This window comes from Mesoplodon mirus (genome assembly GCF_964341445.2).
Source record: "Mesoplodon mirus genome assembly, chromosome: 10".
Classification (NCBI taxonomy): domain Eukaryota; kingdom Metazoa; phylum Chordata; class Mammalia; order Artiodactyla; family Ziphiidae; genus Mesoplodon; species Mesoplodon mirus.
Genome location: NC_138986.1, coordinates 86,504,760 through 86,524,989, shown reverse-complemented (window position 1 = coordinate 86,524,989; position 20,230 = coordinate 86,504,760). Strand labels below are relative to the sequence as shown.

The window sequence follows — 20,230 nt, the reverse complement described above, 5'->3', positions numbered from 1 at the left end:
CAGATGGAACAAATGATAACATTTGGATGGGCAAGGCTACTTCAGGCTCAAGGCCATGGGCCACGGCCTCCTGTCTTGTGAGCTGCCCTAAGGCCTTAGGAATCCCTATTTGGGCAAACCTGGGACCCATGCTAGCCCGACAAAATGGCTCCGAGGCCACCTTGAGGAGCTCTGGCCTAAAAGAATAAGCTGGGCTGAGATTTGGGGAAACTGAGTAACTTGCTATAGAAACTTACATATTTTTTTTACCCCCAACATCTCGATGATTTATTTCTAAAGAAGGAAGGATCGTGTCACAAATTCTAACTACAAAATAAAAATAGTAGATGCACTAAAAACATCCATTCAAATTCTAAGTAAGTAATCTAACAGCATTTTGAAAGAGTAAAGTCAGATTATAAAATGTATTACTATCATAGTCATTTTGAAGTGTATTCACATGCTTTTACACAGATGATTTCATTAGTCCAGTTATAGATTTTATGATATGGAATAAATACATTCAAAAGAGCATATATCTAAGGACCTGCTACAGTCAGTGCAGAGTAGGGGATTTGGAAAGTGAAAATATATAGCTCATTTGCAATAAGCTGGAATTCTAGCTAAGAGGTATATATATATATATATATATATATATATATATATATATATATATATATAATAAAATATAATAGCAATATATAATAATGGAAGCACAAAGCAAGTTTATAAGGGTTCAAAAAAGAAAGAACACCCATGCAGTTGTGGGAGAAAGAATGCTTAAGTGAGAAGACAGCTTCTAATGGTTTGGGCTCCCAAGGTGCTCCTATTTCAGTAGGTGAAGATGAGGGCCCAGGACACTAGGGGAGTCCAGGTGAACAGGAGGGCAAGCAACAGAGAAAGGACAGAATACGTGCCTCTCGATCCAGGAACCAGAGACTGCGTCTGCTTGGTTGTTTACATACAGAGATTTGCCGTATGTACAAATGAGCCACGGATGAGGACACTACTGTCCCCGGGATCTCAGTATGCATGGAATCGGGCAGGGAACCAGAAGCCACGGAAGTTTTTTTAATGAGCGAGTCACATGATTAAGGCCATGGATAGGGGAGAATCATCAGATAAGAACCTATGTGGAAGAGATTAGATAATGGGGTTGATGTCATAATATGGGTAATGGACATAGAAGACCTGGACTGCACTTTAATCACTCTAATCTAGAGTATTCTATCACTGCATCCTTGAAACAATCCCCTGGACATGTATCATTATCCCATTTAATGTATGAGGACAATGAGGCCCAAGTCAACCTTGGTTTGACCACACCCCCCAGATTTTCCGCTGGAAGGCAGTGACCGGGGGAGGAGAAAGCAGGGCCCCAGGAGGAAAGGCTTGACCCAGGTGGACTCCCCCACTAGGAAAGAGGTTGGAAAGAAAGAGGGAGAACTTCAGACAGAAAAGCTCCCCTGGGGGCATAAGGGTCTCATTTGATACCTCAGTTGGAAAGGTCTCTGAGGTGCCAGTTCTCACACAGGTGACAGCTGGAGAGAGAGAGAAAGCAATCAAAGCACCAGGGGCAGGATCTCAGGGCCATTCACGCTTCAGGATGTGTGAGGGGAGGAAAATAAGTGGGGATGAGAAATGTCAAGGGCCAACGTTCAGGTTTAGTGTCTTGGGAAAACTTAAACCCCAAAAGGAGTTTACTAATTGCATTAATGTTCATTTTATTCATTAAAAATCATTAAGTGATCCTTAAAATATGTTTATTTTTATTGTCAAAACAATGTGGACTGAAAGGAAGAAATAAAAGACGTAAAACGTGCTGCTTAAATTTTCTGTTTCCATTTGCGAATGATCAGCATTCAGCATCATCAGAATGATTGCCAAATATTTCTAAACTGGTCAAGGTAGAGTAATATAGGATTACAACAAACTGCTTGTTAAGTTTTTGCTGTGCAGAAGCTGTGAGAGTTTTCTTCCAGCTTCATCTGATGAGCAATCTGATAAGGCGAATTATGATAATAATTATTTCCATAGCAACAGGTTTGAATAGCAGGCCTAGAGTACTATCTGGCATATATACTGATTATGTCAGAGCCCAGTGGTTCTCCCTTAATTCTGCTTCTAACACTGAATTGATTTGCTGTAGAATCTCGGACAGGAGCAGGTCAGGAAGCCCCGGCTTTTCGGGAGGATGGGATGCTTCCCTGGAGATTGGTTAAACACCAGGAGGCCTCTCTCCCTATGGGGTACCTTCAAGTTCTAATTTATTTCCCTACTTTGTAGAATGTATCTGAAGTGACCTAGCAAAAAAAAAAAAAAAATAGGACATTGCAGAGGAGAAAAGTCAGTCCCTAGTGCCACGTATGGCCACCACTGGACTCAGTGGTTGGTTTCAGGTGAACGGTTGGTATGAACTGTGTGGGTGTGACATTACTTGCCATGTCCAAAAATGTGCAGTGAAACACTTGCCTTAACCTTTTGAAACTGAACAGGTAATAATATAGTTCCTTACGGGGTATACACATAACATCTGACAGCAAAAATAACAGCAATTCTAATGAAATAGGAGTTTTTTAAAGTACTAGTAGTGATTAGTCTTGTGGTCTGGAATCAAAAAGGTAAAGCAGGTGCCAACTTGTATGTGAATATTTCAGTAGAGACTAGTATGCTGCTTTTTTTAAAATAAATGTATTTATTTATTTATGGCTGCGCTGTGTCTTTGTTGATGCGCGTGGGCTTTCTCTAGTTGTGCTGAGCGGGGGCTACTCTTCGTGGTGGTACATGGGCATCTCATTGCAATGGCTTCTCTTTGTTGCAGGGCACGGGCTCTAGGAGCTCGGGCTTCAGTAGTTGTGGCACATGGGCTCAACAGTTGTGGCTCGCGGGCTCTAGAGCGCAGGCTCAGCGGTCATGGCTTATGGGCTTAGTTGCTCCGTGGCATGTGGGATCTTCCTGGACCAGGGCTCGAACCCGTGTCCCCTGCATTGGCAGGAGGATTCTTAACCACTGCACCACCAGGGAAGCCCTATGAATTTTTTTCTCTTTAAAATATGTAAATTTTACACTTACATATTTGGGTTTCCAAGAATGATTACGTTTAACCCTAAAATACGGTGGTCCACACAATTTAGAAGTCTAACTTTTTAACTTGTCTCTAACAGAGACAAAATATTTATATTGATAGTGATTAATTAATTCCCCACTCCTCCAACTGGGAACTGAGAACTTTAAGTCGATGTGCACTCAGACCCCATCCTCCGCCCTGACACCCAGCCCAGATATTATCCACCTGTGTGTGTATAGTAGCTCAGAGCCTTGGGGGACGGAGCAGTGAAAGCACACTCCTGCTACAGAAGGTCTGTGTCCTGGTGGGGCAGAGCCTCACATCAGACAGGTCCTAGTGACACCCCTCCAGCTCCCCACAAAACAGGAGTACTACTGCTGTACAACTGAGCAGCTCTGCCTAAACCATCCCACTTTGTCTACAGGGGCTAGTTAATTGCCCTATTTTTCTGTTTTATTTTGGTTGAAACAAGAATTGGGTAGGGAGACTTGAAATGCATTGTCTGTATTTTCATTATGAACTGACTCCAGAAACAATCCCTTCTTATTTATGTGTGAAGAAGTGTGAATAAGACAAAATTCTGCAGCCTTATTCAGATGATACCTTAACTTTCAACAGTGGAGCTGAGGTGGAGAACTGTTTCCACTCTTCATGAGTTTTATCACTAATATTTATTTAGTTATTTACTTACTTACTTATACTCGAGGCTGGTGCAACCCAAGAGGTAATCTGCAGCATCATCACCATCATCTGGGAGCTTGTTAGAAATGCAGATTCCCAGGCCTGGACCAGACCTACTGAATCAGAACTTTGTGGCAGAGGACATTGGCTCATGAATCTCTGTCTTAACAAGCCCTCTGGGGGCATCCTTGGTGGTTCAGTGGTTAAGGCTCCATGCTCCCAATGCAGGGGGCCCAGGTTTGATCCCTAGTCAGGGAACTAGATCCCGCTTGCCACAACTAAGAGCTGGTGCAGCCAAATAAATAAATAAAATAAATATTAAAAAAATAATAAAAAAATGAAACAAGCCCTCTGGGTAATTCTTTTGTACTCTAAAGTTTGAGGTGCATGCATCTTTTTTAATTATAGACTTGTCTGGATATATGCTTAGGAGTGGGGTTGCTGAATCATATGGTAGTTCTATTTTTAGTTTTTTGAGGAACCTCTATACTGTTTTCCATAGTGGCTGCACCAGTTGACATTCCCACCAACAGTGTAAGAGGGTTCCCTTTTCTCTACACCCTCTCCAGCATTTGTTGTTTGTACACTTTTTAATGATGGCCATTCTGACCGGTGTGAGGTGATACCCCATGGTAGTTTTGGTTTGCATTTTTCTAGTAATTAGCTATGTTGAGCATATTTTCATGTGCCTATTGGCCATCTATGTCTCTTCTTTGGAGCAATGTTTATTTAGGTCTTCTGCCCATTTTTCAAATGGGTTGTATTTTTTTGTTGTTGTTGTTATTGAGTTGTATGAGCTGTTTGAATATTTTGGAAATTAAGCCCTTGTTGTTCTCATCATTTACAAATATTTTCTCCCAGTCTGCAGGTTGTCTTTTTGTTTTGTTTATGGTTTGCTATGAAAAAGCTTGTAAGTTTGATTAGGTCCCATTTGTTTATTTTAGCTTTTATTTCTATTGCCTTGGGAGACAGACCTAAGAATAACACTAGTATGACTTATATCAGAGAATGTTTTGCCTATGTTGTCTTCTAGGAGTTTTATGGTGTCACGTCTTATATTTAAGTCTTTAAGCGATTTTGAGTTTGTTTTTGTGTATGGTGTGAGGGTGTGTTCTAACTTCACTGATTTACATTGAGCTGTCCAGCTTTCCCAACACGACTTGCTGAAGAGATTGTCTTTTCTCCATGGTGTATTCTTGCCTCCTTCATTGTAGATTAATTGACTGTAGGTGTGCAGGTTTATTTCTGGACTCTCTATTTCTGTTCCATTGATCCATATGTCTGTTTTTGTGCCAATACCATGCTATTTTGATTGTAGTAACTTTGTAGTATTATCTGACATCTGGGAGGGTTATGCCTCCTGCTTTGTTCTTTTTCCTCAGGATTTCTTTGGCAAGTGTGGGTCTTTTATGGTCCCATATGAATTTTAGGATTATTTGTTCTATTTCTGTGAAAAATGTCATGGGTAATTTGATAGGGATTGCATTAAATCTGTAGATTGCTTTGGGTAGTATGGCCATTTTACCAATATTAATTCTTCCAATCCAATAGCATGGGATATCTTTCCATTTATTTGAATCATCTTCAATTTCCTTTATTAATGTTTTATGGTTTTCAGCATATAAGTCACCTCCTTGGTCAGTTTTATTCCTAAGTATTTTTTTAATGTGATTTTAAAAGGGATTTGTCCACTAAATTTTGAGAAGCACAGCTTGGGCAATATCGAGAGGCACTCAGAGAAGGTAGGATCCCAAAGGAAGCAAGCATGGTGATGCTTTCTTTCTACTGAAGGAAAATTACTCAGAAACGAAATGAACGGCTCTCTTGGTCTTCAAAGAAGACATAATTCTGTTGGGGAGCAATCTTGCAGAAACAGTCACTCCAGAGGGGTGGGGGGCTGTTGAGAGCTTAGAGTCAGCACATTACAGGGGGCCAAATTCCAACACAAATGCATTCCAATGTGCAGGACAAGTCTGAGCCCACAGCATCACTGCTGACTTCCCTTGGGATGAACATCTAGAGTTCAGTATCCCAATAATTGCTCCATCTCTGGTCTAAGTTGATGTTACCATGTACATTTATGGTATGGCACACTTACTTCAAAGTTTTTCTCAGAACATTTAACCTGCAGGCTTCACTTACCACTTGCAGACAAAGCAATGGTGACTCCAAAAAGGACATTTTATGTATAAATTAAGTGTAATGTCTCTCTGTGAATGGCAGTTTCCAATTTAGCAACTAATGACTAAAGAGTCATACATCCTATAATTGGGCTCTGGAAAGAGCAAACCCTTCCCTGGGAGCAGAGCAGGGAGGCCCTGGGAAGCCTGGGCTAATGTAGGCCAATCACCAGTAACTCTGCTTTCTGAATGATATTAACCAGTGGAATACTGGGGGAAAAAAAAAAAACCAAACGAAAGATTAAAAATAGTATTTTTTCACATTGTAGCAACATAAAATAATTAGGGGAGCTATTAACTTTCTACTATTTTAACCCTCAAAGCCTGGGTGTACAATAAGATTGAGATCAACGAAGTCATTACTTGGTGAGGTTGACCAATTTAAAAATTGGGCAACTTAATTATCTCCTTTGTAGCTACTCTATTCTTTAACTAGCGGTATTTAAAAAAAGTAATAATATAATTTTTTAATCCCTCTAATTCTCTTTTCTTATGAAGACAGGGGCATCATTGATGCCCTTTTTAATACTTTCATTTTATCTATTTACCAGGAAAGAAATATCCTAATCTTGATGGGAAAACATTTTTTATTTTCCATTTTTAGTAGATGCCATAACAGCTTTTGATTAAACCCAGATGACTAATCATTATTTTTATTAATTATCCAGACAAAGATGTGCATATATTACATTTCTCCTTCCTGATAACTGAGGGTCTCTTGGAAAACTTGATTAATTTGTTTTGTATCCAAATTAAGTGAAGCATACAAATAAATACTAGTTTATTTGCTTCCAGCAAGAGGAAGAAAAATTAAGAGAGAACAGTACTAAAAATAATACTAGAAAAAAACGTTGTTTCAGAAGAGACATTTGTTCAGGCTTTATCACTGACAAAATGAGAAAAAATGCCTTAGCAACTGTTAAGATAATTTGAAAGTTTTCTCAATTTATATTGTCAATGTGTAAATTTGGAGCAATCTAATGGCAGAAATTAGGAAACCTATGCTCTAATCATAAAGGAATATATATTAACTACAGAGAAACAGTTGTGTGGAGTTGAAAAGCCAATATATAAATCAAGTCCACTGTGGAAAACTGAATTATTTATAAATCCCACTTTCTTGATAAAATAATCTGGATGACATGGCTGTGCACTGAAAAGTTAAAGGATAAATATTAAAAGTAAAAACCTCCTTTATTTTGATAAAATTTCTATACTCTACAGAGACAGAAAGCATATTTGAAATTGATAGTCACATATAATTTTTAATGGATAATGTGATTTGTATGAATGTGCAAGATTAGGATATATGTTCAAAAGCTTGGTACATATATTTATTTTTTTACCCCTGTATAAGCACTAATTTGTGAATTGTTTAACTGATTCAATAATTCATTTTAATTCAAAAATGTTATTTACGTACATGAGGGGATTTCAAATCATATTTTTGAAAAGAGAAAAATGAAAATGTTACGGTTAATACCAAAATTATATATATATATATATATATATATATATATATATTATATAATCTAAAAAGTGTTTACAGTTTTATATGATAATTTTTCAATCTCCCTGTAAGCACGAAAGCCAACGAATAAACCTAGCCAATAAGGTATAATATCTTTTTTGTAAATAGATATGTAAAATGTTTTCCAAACAGCAGGTGGCAATCTTTATAAAGCTGATTGCAAGCACCACCATCTTACCTCTATATATGCAGATAAAAGTCAGTTTTAAATGACCAATTAAGAATCTTGGCACGCTCAGACTAGTTCAGATAACTTCAGATATTAAAAGGGTCTTATTTAGTCATGCCTACTGTTCCAGTGAAATTTCTCCCTGGGCAAAAGAAATGTTTTTGTTAATACTTCTTAATTCTTATGCAGCACAGTAGAAATTTCATGATGCTAATCTGTATAGGTATCCTTCTAAACAGAGTCCTGCATGCTGGTTACTTCTTATCATTCTGGATTCATATGGCCTTAAGAATTAGCAAAACTAATTTTAGATCTTTTTTAAGAACTAAGGAAATACTACTAATATACTGTTATCCTTAGAGTCCAGTTTCTGTTGCTATTAGTGTTGAACCATGAAAAGTCTTTAGAACTCTAAATTTGGAGAAATAAAAAGTTTTGATCCCTGGATAGCTCTTAGAATTCCTTGGTTTTTCTAAATCCCAGTAGTTATGTTACATAGAGACAGAAATCCATAGTTTCCTGAACTGAAAAGGAATCTCAAACAGCTGAAGTCACCACACCCACTAGGACCAGATAGCCCAAGATCTGCGAGCTTGCCCACAAGAGTTACTAGTGGCAACAAGGGCTGTAACTGGGTCTTCAGATTCTCTAAGTTCAGAACTTTATACCCAGCTATGAAGTTTTTAAATTCCATGCTATTAGCTTTTCCAGCATGTTTATAAAATGTTGCCAATGGTATCATTCTAAAATCCGAATTTTCACTTATTTATTGAGTCTTGAGTGTGTCAATAATATTTTATGAAATGTACACACACTTAGGAAGGAGTCTTTGTTCTAAATGAGCTTTTAAAATATATGACCTATAATATAATATGATTTATACTCTGGGCAATTTCTGACCTTTTCTTTTTTCTATGCTCATATGTAAAATCCTCCAATATAGCAATACTTCCATTTTTTCACTGTGAATTAAGGCGTGATGCTGTTATAAAGTGAGTTCCTCACAGGAATTTCCTTTTACAGTGGGACTGGGGCAAGGGCTAGTAAACTGGGGTGTCCAAGGTCACACATCAGGATGGATTAACAGCAGAATTTACAAGTTTCTGAGTTTCAACCTCGTCTCTTTATTTCCTTACTAAGCTACCTCACACTGATGTCTCTATATTTCTAGTAAAATAATCTAAGGCAGGGGCTTCCCTGGTGGCGCAGTGGTTGAGAGTCCACCTGCCGATGCAGGGGACAAAGGTTCGTGCCCTAGTCCGAGAAGATCCCACATGCCGCGGAGTGGCTGGGCCCGTGAGCCATGGCCGCTGAGCCTGCACGTCCAGAGCCTGTGCTCTGCAACGGGAGAGGCTACAATAGTGAGAGGCCAGCGTACCACCAAAAAATAATAATAAAATATAATAATCGAAGACAACTTGTTTTGTGTTCTCAGTAAACAAATATTTCATAGAGAGAGTGAAAAAAAACAGTACCCCAACCTAATTTCAAAAATTTCTAGCCGTGTTATTGTTCAACATGCCTACTTTGGTGTTTTTACACTTTTCAATGTCATTTTTCAGAAAATAATTTAAAAATGTATAGAAGACACAGTCTATGACACATAAGCAGACAAAACCTCATACATTATGGAAAGAAGAAAACTGCCACTTATTATTAGCAATACTTCCATTGAGGAAATACGGCCTTTAACCAATGACAATGTTTTTAATCCTTTCTTTTTTCCCCCAGGTACCAAAGTGTTTCCCTGGGGACGATCTGAGTTCACTCACCAGGACATCGCTGCTCGCTGCATCTTCTCACTTCCTCGCCTGTCCCTTCACACGGCTGCCCGGTCACCGCCACACCCTGGCAGGTCCTCATTCGCCTCTCCCAGCCGCCGTCACAGGACTTGGAGCACCCACTCCAATGACCCCACTGATTCCACTGACCATTAGCTGAAAGAAATATGTCAAGGTCAGTGGCAGTCATCCAGTGCACACTGCTTTAGGGATTCGAAAATCTGAGGCCCATGACTGTCTGTTCAATTTTTATTAATCTACTGCCATGAATAAAACGGACACAAATATTTAACTTGCTGGTCAAATTTAGAGCATTGTGATGAACAGAAGTTTCTGTAACTTTGTCAGAAGCTGCAAATGGACATTGACCTTTAATTGTAAAGAACATGAGCTCCGTGCTAGATTTCATCAATTTAAACAAAATTTAATGTAATCTCATTAGTTTCATCTAATTTAAGAATCTGTTGAATTTTGTTGCTTTATTCATGTAACATACAGTAGGATGAGCTCTGGTACCACTGGCTTCATTGACTAGAAATGTATAATTACCTGACGATGCCACGACCGTCTGGCATGATTCTGTCACATTATCTAAAGGGCAGGCATCCTTCGCATGCAGTCACCTGGCCTCACCTGTGCACTCGGGGTTGTAGCACTCTCTGCTTTCTGCCCAGGGCCCTCTGCATTCGGAGCCCCCGTGGGCGGCTGCAGTACACTGCCGGCTCCTCTGCTGGGTGCCATTCGAGCAGGTCACGGAGCACCGGCTCCAGAAGCTCCACTCCTGCCACTGTCCATCAACTGCCAAAGCAGAAGCAGAGACAGTGTGAGAAGGTCTTCTAGAAGAGAAGGCTGTACACAGAGTACACTCATGCCTTTACTGCACTGTACACATAATGCATTTTTTTACAAATTGACGTTCTGTGGTGTCTTGCCTGGAGCAAGCCTACAAGTGTCATTTTCCAACAACATTTGTTCACTTTGAGCCTTTGCATCACATTTTGGTAATTCTGGCAATAACTCGAACTTTTTCTTATTATATTTGTCATGGTGATCTCTGATCAGTGACCTTTGAGTTAATATTGTCATTGCCTTGGGGAACCAGGCACGTATAAGACAGGGAACTTAACAGAGAAATGCTGTGTGTGTTCTGACTGCCCACCCATTGGCTGTCCTCCCATCTCTTTCCCTCTCTTCAGGCCTCCCTGACACAACAATAATGAAATGAGGCCAACTAATAACTGTACAATGGCTTCTAAGTGTTCACGGGAAAGGAAGAGTCACGCATCTCTCACTTTAAATCAAAAGCCAGAAATGGTTAAGCTTTAGTGAGGAAGGCATGTTGAAAGCTGAGATAGCCCAAAAGCTGGGTTTCTTGTACCAAACAGGTAGCCAAGTTGTGAAAGTAAGGGACAAGTTCCTGAAGGAAATTAAAAGTGCTGCTCCAGTGAACACACGAATGAAGAAAGTGAAACAGGGTTATTGTTAATATGAAGAAAGCCGTAGTGATAAGATAATTCATGAAGGTGGCTACTCTAAACAACAGATTTTCAATGCAGACAAAACAGCCTTCTATTGGAAGAGGACACCACCTAGGACTTTCATAGCTAGAGAGGAGTCAATGCCTGGCTTCAAAGTTTCAAAGGACAGGATGACTCTCCTTATGGGGTTAATGCAACTGGTGACTTTAAGTTGAAGCCAACGCTCATTTATCATCTGAAAATCCAAGGGCCTTTAAAAATTATGCTGAATCTCCTTTGCCTCTGCTCTATAAATGGAGCAACAAAGAAGGAGGCATGATGCACATCTGTGTACAACATGGTTTACTCAATATTTTAAGCCCAATTTTGAGACCTACTCCTCAGAAAAAAAGATTCCTTTCAAAATATAACTGCTCATCAACAACGTACCTGGTCCTCCAAGAGTGCTGATGGAGATGGACAGTGAGATTAATGTTGTTTTTCATGCCTGCTAGTCATTTTGACTTTCAAATCTTATTAAGAAATACATTTTGTAAGGCTATAGCCAACATAGATAGTGATTCCTCTGATGGACCTGGACAAAGTCAATAGTAAACCTTCTGGAAAGGATTCAGCATTCTAGATGTCATTAAGAACATTCATGATTCATGGGAAGAGGTCCAAATAGCAACATTAACGGAAATTTAGAAGAAACTGATTCCAACCCTCATGGATGACTTTGAGGGGATCAAGACTTCAGTGAAGGAAGTGACTGCAGATGTGGTGGATATAGCAAGAGAACTAGAATTAGAAGTGAAGCTTGGGGAACTCTTCTTAATATTATGTAACAACCTACATGGGAAAAGAATTAGAAAAAGAATAGGTACATGTATATGCATAACTGAATCACTTTGTTTTACACCTGAAACTAACACAACATTGTTAATCAACTATACTCCAATACAAAGTAAAAAGTTAAAAAATAAGTAAAAATAAAAGTAAGGGAACATAGGGACTTCCCTGGCAGTCCAGTGGGTAAGACTCCCTTCTCCCAATGCAGGGGGCCCGGGCTCGATCCCCGATCGGTGAACTAGATCCTGCATGCATGACACAACTAAGAGTTCACATGTTGCAACTAAAGATTCCGCATGCCAAAACTAAGACCTGTTACAGCCTAAATAAATAAATATATATATTTTTTAAAGTAACATTAAAAAAATAAGGGAACATGAAAAAAAAAGAAAGAAGTGGAGTCTGAAAATGTGACTGAATTGCTGCAATCTCATGATAAAACTTGAAGGGATGAGGAGTTGCTTTTCATGGACGAGCAGAGAAAGTGGTTTCTTGAGATGGAATCTACTCCTGGTGAAGATGCTGTGAAGACTGTTGAAATGACAGTAAAGGGTTTAGAATATGACATAAACTTAGTTGATAAAGCAGCACAAACATTTGAGAAGATTGACTCCAATTTTGAAAGTAGTTCTGCTGTGGGTAAAATGCTATCAAACGGCACTGCATGCTACAGAGAAATCGTTCATGAAAGAAAGAGTCAATCCATGTGGGAAACGTCACCGTGGTCTTATTTTAGAAACTTCCCCATCTGCCCCAACCTTCAGGAGCCATCACCCTGATCAGTAAGCAGCCACCAGCATGGAAGAAAACGCTCCACCAGCAAAAAGATTACAACTTGCTGAAGGCTCAGATGATGGTTAGCATGTTTTAGCAATAACATATTTTAAAGTCAAGGTTTGTACGTTGTATTAAAGACACAATGCTATTGCACTCTTAAGAGACTACTGTCTAATGTAAACATAATTTTTATATGTACTGAGGAACCGAAAATTGGTGTGACTCACTTTACTGTGATATTCACTTTACTGAGGTGATCTGGAACTGAACATGTGATATCTCTGAGGTGCCTGTACAAGATAAAACTAACCTTGAAGATGAGTCCCGACCAAGAGGCTCTAAATGAGTGCAGTTAGATTTTATTAACCCCCAAACAACTATTACCTGATTCTGCACTTCTATTTACTTTATGTGTCTGGTATCTCTTTTTATTGACCACTCAACAAGCCAAGACCTTGATCTTGGAGATGGGTACAGGGATCAATTAACACAATAAATAATGACCAGTAACTCACAGAGCTCATATTTTAGAAAAGGAACCTCTAGAATGAGTTAACTAATTAATTCCATGCTAAATAAATTAATTCTACAGCATTGTTGCAAAGGATAATTTCAAGACACTGTGAGATAAGGGTTTACAGAGCCTGGGGAGCCTTCCCAGACAAAGTGAGGTTTCAAGTATGCTTGAATGATAATAGGAAATCCCTACACAAAGATACACAAAGATCCTGGGCAGGACTAAATGGAGGGCATTGTGAACAGCATCCAGAGAGCCAGGTGAATAACTACACAGAGGAGTTTGGGAAGAAGATAGAGGTCAGATTTTGCAAATTTTTGGTCAACTGTGTTATTGATTTTGCCTATTTTTCACAGATCATTAAGAAGCCATTGGAAAAAAGAAAAAAAAAAGAAGAAAACAAAGAAAAATAAGGAAAAAAGAGAAAAGATAAAAGAGAAACTTAAAAAAAAGAAGCCATTGAAAAATTTCAGTAGGATCCTCTGATCATATCTAATGCAGGGTAGAGAAAGAATCACGGGAGACGGTGAGAAGGGTCTGAGCTGGGATGAGGAGGAAGTACCAATGGTGCATCCTGGGGAGATCAGGGCCACACGGGAAGGACTGTGAGTGGAGAGAGGACCAAAATGATGTCCAGGTGTCTGGTGACCAGAATGGAATATAGATGGTTGAATTTGTCTTTGGAAATTCAAATTGAGATACATTTATTTATTCACTCATTCGAATGACTGTTAAGAATCTCTTAGTCATCAGACTCTGTGGTAGGTGTTAACGAGAAATATAAGAATTTGAATTCCAACCTCAAAATTAGGATAACAGTAAAAGAAGTACTCTACACATACAAATAAGTAAATGAGAAATTAAGAGCAATACATCTTAACATAGCAATGAAGACTTTCAGAGAACAGATCACACCTACTTGGGGAGTAATTATGATTTGGATAATTTAAACAAAAGAGACAGCATTCATGAAGGTATAATCCCATAGGCCACAAACTACAAGGGAGCAAAGGAATAAGGCAAAAATATTTACCTAATTTAGAAGGCATAAACTAGCATATAAGTGTTATAAATGCACTAGGATATGACTCTCTACTTTTTCCAATATCATTCCATGGCTCTTGGTCGATTTCATTACAGCGAAAGACAGATCACCATAAATCCAAAGTTCCAACATTAACTAATGCTGCTGTGAAAACCCACCTAAACGAGAAAGCCTGGCAGAATAGGAGTGAGTACTTTCAACCTAATTTCAGGTCTTGATGGTAGCTGTTAAAAAGAAGCCTGTTTAATATGTGTCTAGCGGTACTTAATAAACACTTTGTGAGATGAAAAATCACAAAATGCCAATTTAATCATCCCATTCATGTAATTTTAGCACCTTACTTTATTAAAATTATCTGACACAATCTTATTTGCTATGTAATCCATTTGCCAGACTAAAAAGTCTAGTGAATCAAGAGGATGATATAAACTATCCATTTCCTCTGTATGTTGGCTTTGAAGATGAAAGTGTTTTTCATTTCAGAATTTTGCTTTTCAAAGGTAACACTTATTAAGTTTGCTTTCGAGAAGAATGGTTAAAAAAAAAAACATTCATGCCTGCAGCATATGTACCATCTATTTGGCAAAAGAATATACAGGTATTCAAATTTTTGAGAACATTCAGAAAGCAACACATAAACTAAGATGAATTAAGGAATGCCAATCAATTTATAGTGCTCAGTGGGCAGAATAAAAGAATATCTCTTTTCCTTAAGAATTCTGGTTTGAGGTAAATTTTTAGCTTTTTTTTTAATGAATATAATAGCTACACAATCACTGCAAAGAACAGAGGGTTAGTGTCTGGCTAGGAAGATGTGCACGTGGTAATGACTGAGTCAGAGGTGGAATCAGAGAAGATAATTTGGCAGGGGGCTGTATTATAGATGAGGAAGGAAGAAAGACCTTGCCTAAGAGAGATTAGGAAAAATATTTGTGAAGTGTTTTGCTCAGAAGGCTTTTTTTGAAAGAAGACTTTGCATCACCATTGTTAAAATTTTTTAAACATTTTAAATCCATACATTTGTAATATTAGTTCAGTCCTTTCTGCCAAAGTACACATTTTCTGTTTTGGCTAAAGTTCAAGAATGAGCTAAATTAGATATTTGAGGGAACTTTTGAGGTTCACCACCACCATAAACATCAACAAAACATATTTTAGATATGAACAGTTTTATTTATAAATCAGTTACAGAAATAAATAACAATGAAATTGAAGATGTATCAAATGGATGTTTTTGACGTTTTATTTTACACTGAGAACTAGAAGTTTCTTTTACTGAACATTCACTGCACCAGTATGAAAGAATGGACTTGACAATGTAACTGATTGGATATTTTTAAGAAAGAGCAAAAATCCAATATTCCTTTAGTGTGTTATAAAGTGTGGTAAGGCAAAGTTCCATTTCCACTGTGAAAATGGAAAATTGAGAGGTTAGAAAGAGAGGGGTATGTGAATTTAATTTAAAAGATTAGACAATTGACTTCTATGTACATGAAAGAGTTTCTTTAGTGCCAAATGTGGAACGTTGTTTTATTTTATGTTTTTTGTTTGTTTCTCATCCTAGAATTAAAAAAAAAATCATTAATTATGTTCTGGGGGGAGGGATAAATTAGGAGTTTGAGATTAATATATATACACTAATATATATAAAATAGGTAAACAACAAGGACCTGCTGTATAGCATGGGGAACTATACTCAATATCTTATAATAACCTACAAGGGAAAATAATCTGACATAAAAAAGATATATATGCATATATAATTGAATCACTTTGCTGTACACCTGAAACCAACTATATGTCAATAAAAAATTTAAAAAAGAAAACAATGTCGCTGAAATCACCTAAACCAAAAAAATAAAAAAGATCTTTCAGGAAATGGTAGTGTCATTTTATTGAATGGGAAAAAGTAGAGGTTTTTGAGAGGTGGAAATTAAGAGTTCTGTTATGGGCATTTAAGCATTTCCTAGTTTGAAATAATGCATATTAAATGTTGGGATTAAAACCAATTATCATATGATACACCTAAGATTTCTATTTCATAACCTCTTGTCTAGGTACCACACAAGACATGAAGAGACTATTTTTCTTTTTCTCTGATGCTTAACTGGGATCCAGAATGGTGCCAAAGATCCTTCTCCTTCAGCTGCATTCAGGTTTGCTCTCAACCTGGGTGAGTACGGAGGGAAGAGACCACCAAGGCCCTCCCCACCCTATCACCCACCCAAATATGACTGCCTTCCACACTTACAGGGAGAACCCCCAGACTCACTGCAAAACCACAAGCTTGAAAACACCTCAAAGCTGTCTTTCTAGACCAGTGTTCCTACTGAAGGCTAATTAGCACCTTGTCATTTTGTCAGAAAAGTGTTCCCAATGATTTGGGGAAATGTAAACATTCCCAAACTGGCTCCTCTGTACTCCTGAGTAAAGATGCACAGAGCATCCGCACTGTGAACTGTCTTGTTCTGTTAGACTCAGGGGAAGCTGTGCTGATAAAGACCCACCCAGCTCTGCTCTCCTGGAACGTGTAGTCTGAGGGGCTGTGGTGGAGACAGATGATGATAAACAAGCAAACAAATGAGTGAACAATAGAGTCACAGCTGGAAGTGTTCTGAAAGCAGTGTGACCACAGGAGAGCTTAGTCCCCATCACTAGAAGAAGCCAGAAACATAAGGCTCTGTGGAAGGCTCTACCCAACTGAGGTCTTGAGGTCTAGAAAGTTTTGTGTATTCGGGGACAGAGACAAGCCTGGTCGCTCGTGGGGCTCATGAAGAGGGGGACGCAGCAGGAGGTGGGTTTGGAGGGTGAGCAGAAGTCCGATCCTGGAGGACCCGGCAGGCATGGGGCCAACAAGGTGAGGCACCACGAGAGGACTTTAAAGTAGGGAAGAAATGTGACATTTTAACCCTTCATTTTGCAGTCGTGTGCAGATTGGATTGCACAGAGACAAGAATGGGTATGGGAGATGTTGGGGACTAGAGTGTAGACCAGACATGGGTAAATGGTAGAACCTTTTACTGAATTGGGTTAGAGTAGGTTTCAAACAGGTCCGCGGGTACACAGTCCTGAAATAAGAATGTCTGTTTGGGACACATTGAATTTGTGATGCCGTTATAGACCTAATGCAGGGAGTCCTACTCTGAATAGACTTTGTTTAAAGCTGTATCTCCCAAATTTATTTAAAAATCAATCCTCTCTCCCCTCTTTCCCTTTTTTTTCCTTTTCATGGGCCACCATTTGGTAAACATCATATTAGAGGACATAATTTCTTCCATGATAGGCAGTCAGGTTAAGAATCAGCACTGTCTTTTCATTTCCATCATAAGTATTTGCAGTTGGATTTTGCCAGTGCTATTTTTCAATTTACAAACTCCAAATGCCTATTTCTTAATGAACCATCCCACAAAGGTGACTAAGAATAGAGAACGCGAGGCTGTATTTTGAAGCTAGGAGGACGCTGAGATCAGCCTGTCCTACCTTCACGTAACGTGCTTCCTTATACAACAGTGTCACTCTGGGGACGCAAAGTTTTTTACAGCAATATGACACATGACCAGATTTTTCTGGACCCAGAAGAATTAAAATTGCAATGGTTAAAACATTAGATTACTGGGGTTTGCTATGTTAAAAAAACTTCTTTCTGCAATTGTGTTCACCCGGAAGAAAATCCTGTCTCCGATGTGCAGGGAACAATTCCTATGATACATTTTATCTTATTTTATTATTTAAAAAATATTTATAGTTGATTTACAATGTTGTATTAATTTCTTCTGTATAGCAAATTGATTCAGTTATACACATATATACATTTGTTTTTATATTCTTTTCCATTCTGGTTTATCCAAGGATATTGAATATAGTTCCCTGTGACTTTCATACATTTTAATGAAAATACTATGTTTCAGTCTATTTTCTCATCTTGACCAATAACTCGTGACACTATAGTATAGGTTGGATAACAATAATCACAAGTTAAAGTCATGAATATTTTGAATACTAAAACCATCATTTCAACAACTGTTCTGGGTTGATTGCTGATGACTTATTAAGTTACCTGTAGGGAGGAATCGGGAGGAGAAGAGTTCTGGTCCCTGACTTTCAGGCTATCTGATTTAGGGATGTCAAAGTTGGAAAGCTCTGATTTTTACTGAATTGGGAGTTACCCAGGGAATGGGAAAGACTCCTTTGGGATACAAGACTGAAATGTAGAAGAGCTATATGCTGAAGAGCAAAAACCTATGTTTCTTATTTGCCATTTTAAAATAAATGACAAAAGAAGAAAATCAAAATGAAATATCATTTTTAAAAATTAGAGTTAAGAATAGAAGCAAGTTATCATGGTAAGGGCTAAGAAGGATTAAAAAAAAAGGTTGGTAAGTAAATTAAGACAAAGTTTAAATGAGACAAATATTAAATAGTAAAAGATATCAAGCCAGGATTAAGAAAGACACACTTTTTAAAAAAAAACTCTCATAAGCTAAACACTGAAAGATCACCAGAATAATGCTGAAAATATGAAATGACACAAAATGAATACAATTGCCACATAATAGACTAGAATGTTAAGGTGATGAAATGCAAATTTTAATTAAAGACCAGGTTAATGAGGCAGCATTTGTGTTTTAAATTATAACATCCTCATGTTGAGACAATCAGGGACCGCTGAACCAAGGTAGGGCAAAGGCTCAGGATCCTTCCACTCTCTGTTATCACAGGAATGTTCCCTGCAGAGGGACTGTGGGGAGGTCACCCTCTCACAAATGCTGAAGGATCAAAATACTAGGACCACAGGAGACTGAAGCCTCTTGCTCTAGGTAACAGATGTTAGGTTCCAGCTGTTTTCCTCAGGACCTATCGTTGGGTGGTTCTTTCCTTCTTCTTAGAGTTTATGAGTCTGCAAATATATCTGGAAACTACAACCTAATGGGATCTGTCTGGAATGGTTCTGGATTCTCAGGAATGAATTTCTCAAATGCAGGACTGCTCAGCCCCACAGACTGAAACGGGCCCTTACGCAGCCACTTCTCCCTAGAACAATCCTAGCCAAAGATTCCCTTTGAGTGTCTGATGAAGGCTATCCATAAGAAATAAAGCTCAAAAACTATCATAATATCCTGAGTTTACTTCACCAAATCCCTTGCTTTTAAAGTAATATTCCCATATAAATCATGATCCTCGACTTTATATTGTTTTATAGTTTTCAAGATACTTCCACCTAATTTTAATCACATAACATTCCTATGATATAGAAGGGTAATGAATACCAGCTCTATTTTAAAAGTGAAAGAAGTGAGGAATAGAAAAGAGGAAGAAGTCTCCTAAGTAAATATTTAAAATTAAGGGTTGGAAAATAAATACATAAATACATAAGTAAATAAATAAATAAAATTAAGGATTGGGACTAAACCTTTATCCATGTCTTGTGAACTCCAGACCACTGAATCATATAATTATATTCATTTATACATAGCCCCATATATAAATGAAAACTTTTCAATAACTCTTTATTTCAGTCTTCAATCTGTCACTCACTTATTTATCCCTACCTATCCTCTATATTACTTGTACTCTACTTCATAAATATATATCAGAAAGAGAACTGTCAAAACTGAAACAAAGAAGGCCAAACTTAAATAATTGGTTCTTCCAGTCTTCAGCTACTGACAGAAGGGAAAAAAAATATTACTATGAAGTAAAATACTACAAAGAAAATTACCATAGAGCTTGAGGCTTTGAACTAAAAACTTAAGCTTTCATTTTCCCAAAATAATTTAATTTTGGAAAATACAATTTCAATTTTATTTTGCAGATATACATTATATAATTTTAATGGAGGGCCTACCTAGAAAATGAAAACATTCCATATGTCTGTCACTTTTCTTCAGCTGAATATTAATCAACATCAAAAATCGTTAAAAACAGAAGCATCTAAAGTGATCAAATCACCCTGGAGGAGGAGTTACCTCCAAGATGACACCCAGGTTCAGGTCTGACACTTAGACAGACCTCAGTATTGTTGGCTGCTTCCTTGGTGTCACAGCGAGGCTGTGTTATCCCCTGTTGGACCTAAAGTCACCAGAAAACACATTAATAACCAGACAAGGTCACTCTTAGAATGTGATAAAAATGAGGTAAAACAAGATCACTTCATAGACAAAGACAAGGTCCCCGTGGAACACACAATGTTCCAA

General features: G+C 38.0%; 1 protein-coding gene across 1 annotated transcript in view; it reads right to left on the bottom strand.

The window, feature by feature from the left end:
- The window catches only part of ADGRB3 (adhesion G protein-coupled receptor B3), a gene marked incomplete at both ends in the record, with an annotated part of 796,225 nt that overhangs the window by 453,482 nt on the left and 322,513 nt on the right, over nucleotides 1–20,230 (bottom strand). Inside the window, 2 exons of the mRNA XM_082633456.1 lie at nucleotides 9,380–9,544; nucleotides 10,022–10,186. Of these exons, the coding sequence (XP_082489582.1) occupies nucleotides 9,380–9,544; nucleotides 10,022–10,186 (330 nt within the window). The remainder of the gene's footprint in view (nucleotides 1–9,379; nucleotides 9,545–10,021; nucleotides 10,187–20,230) is intronic.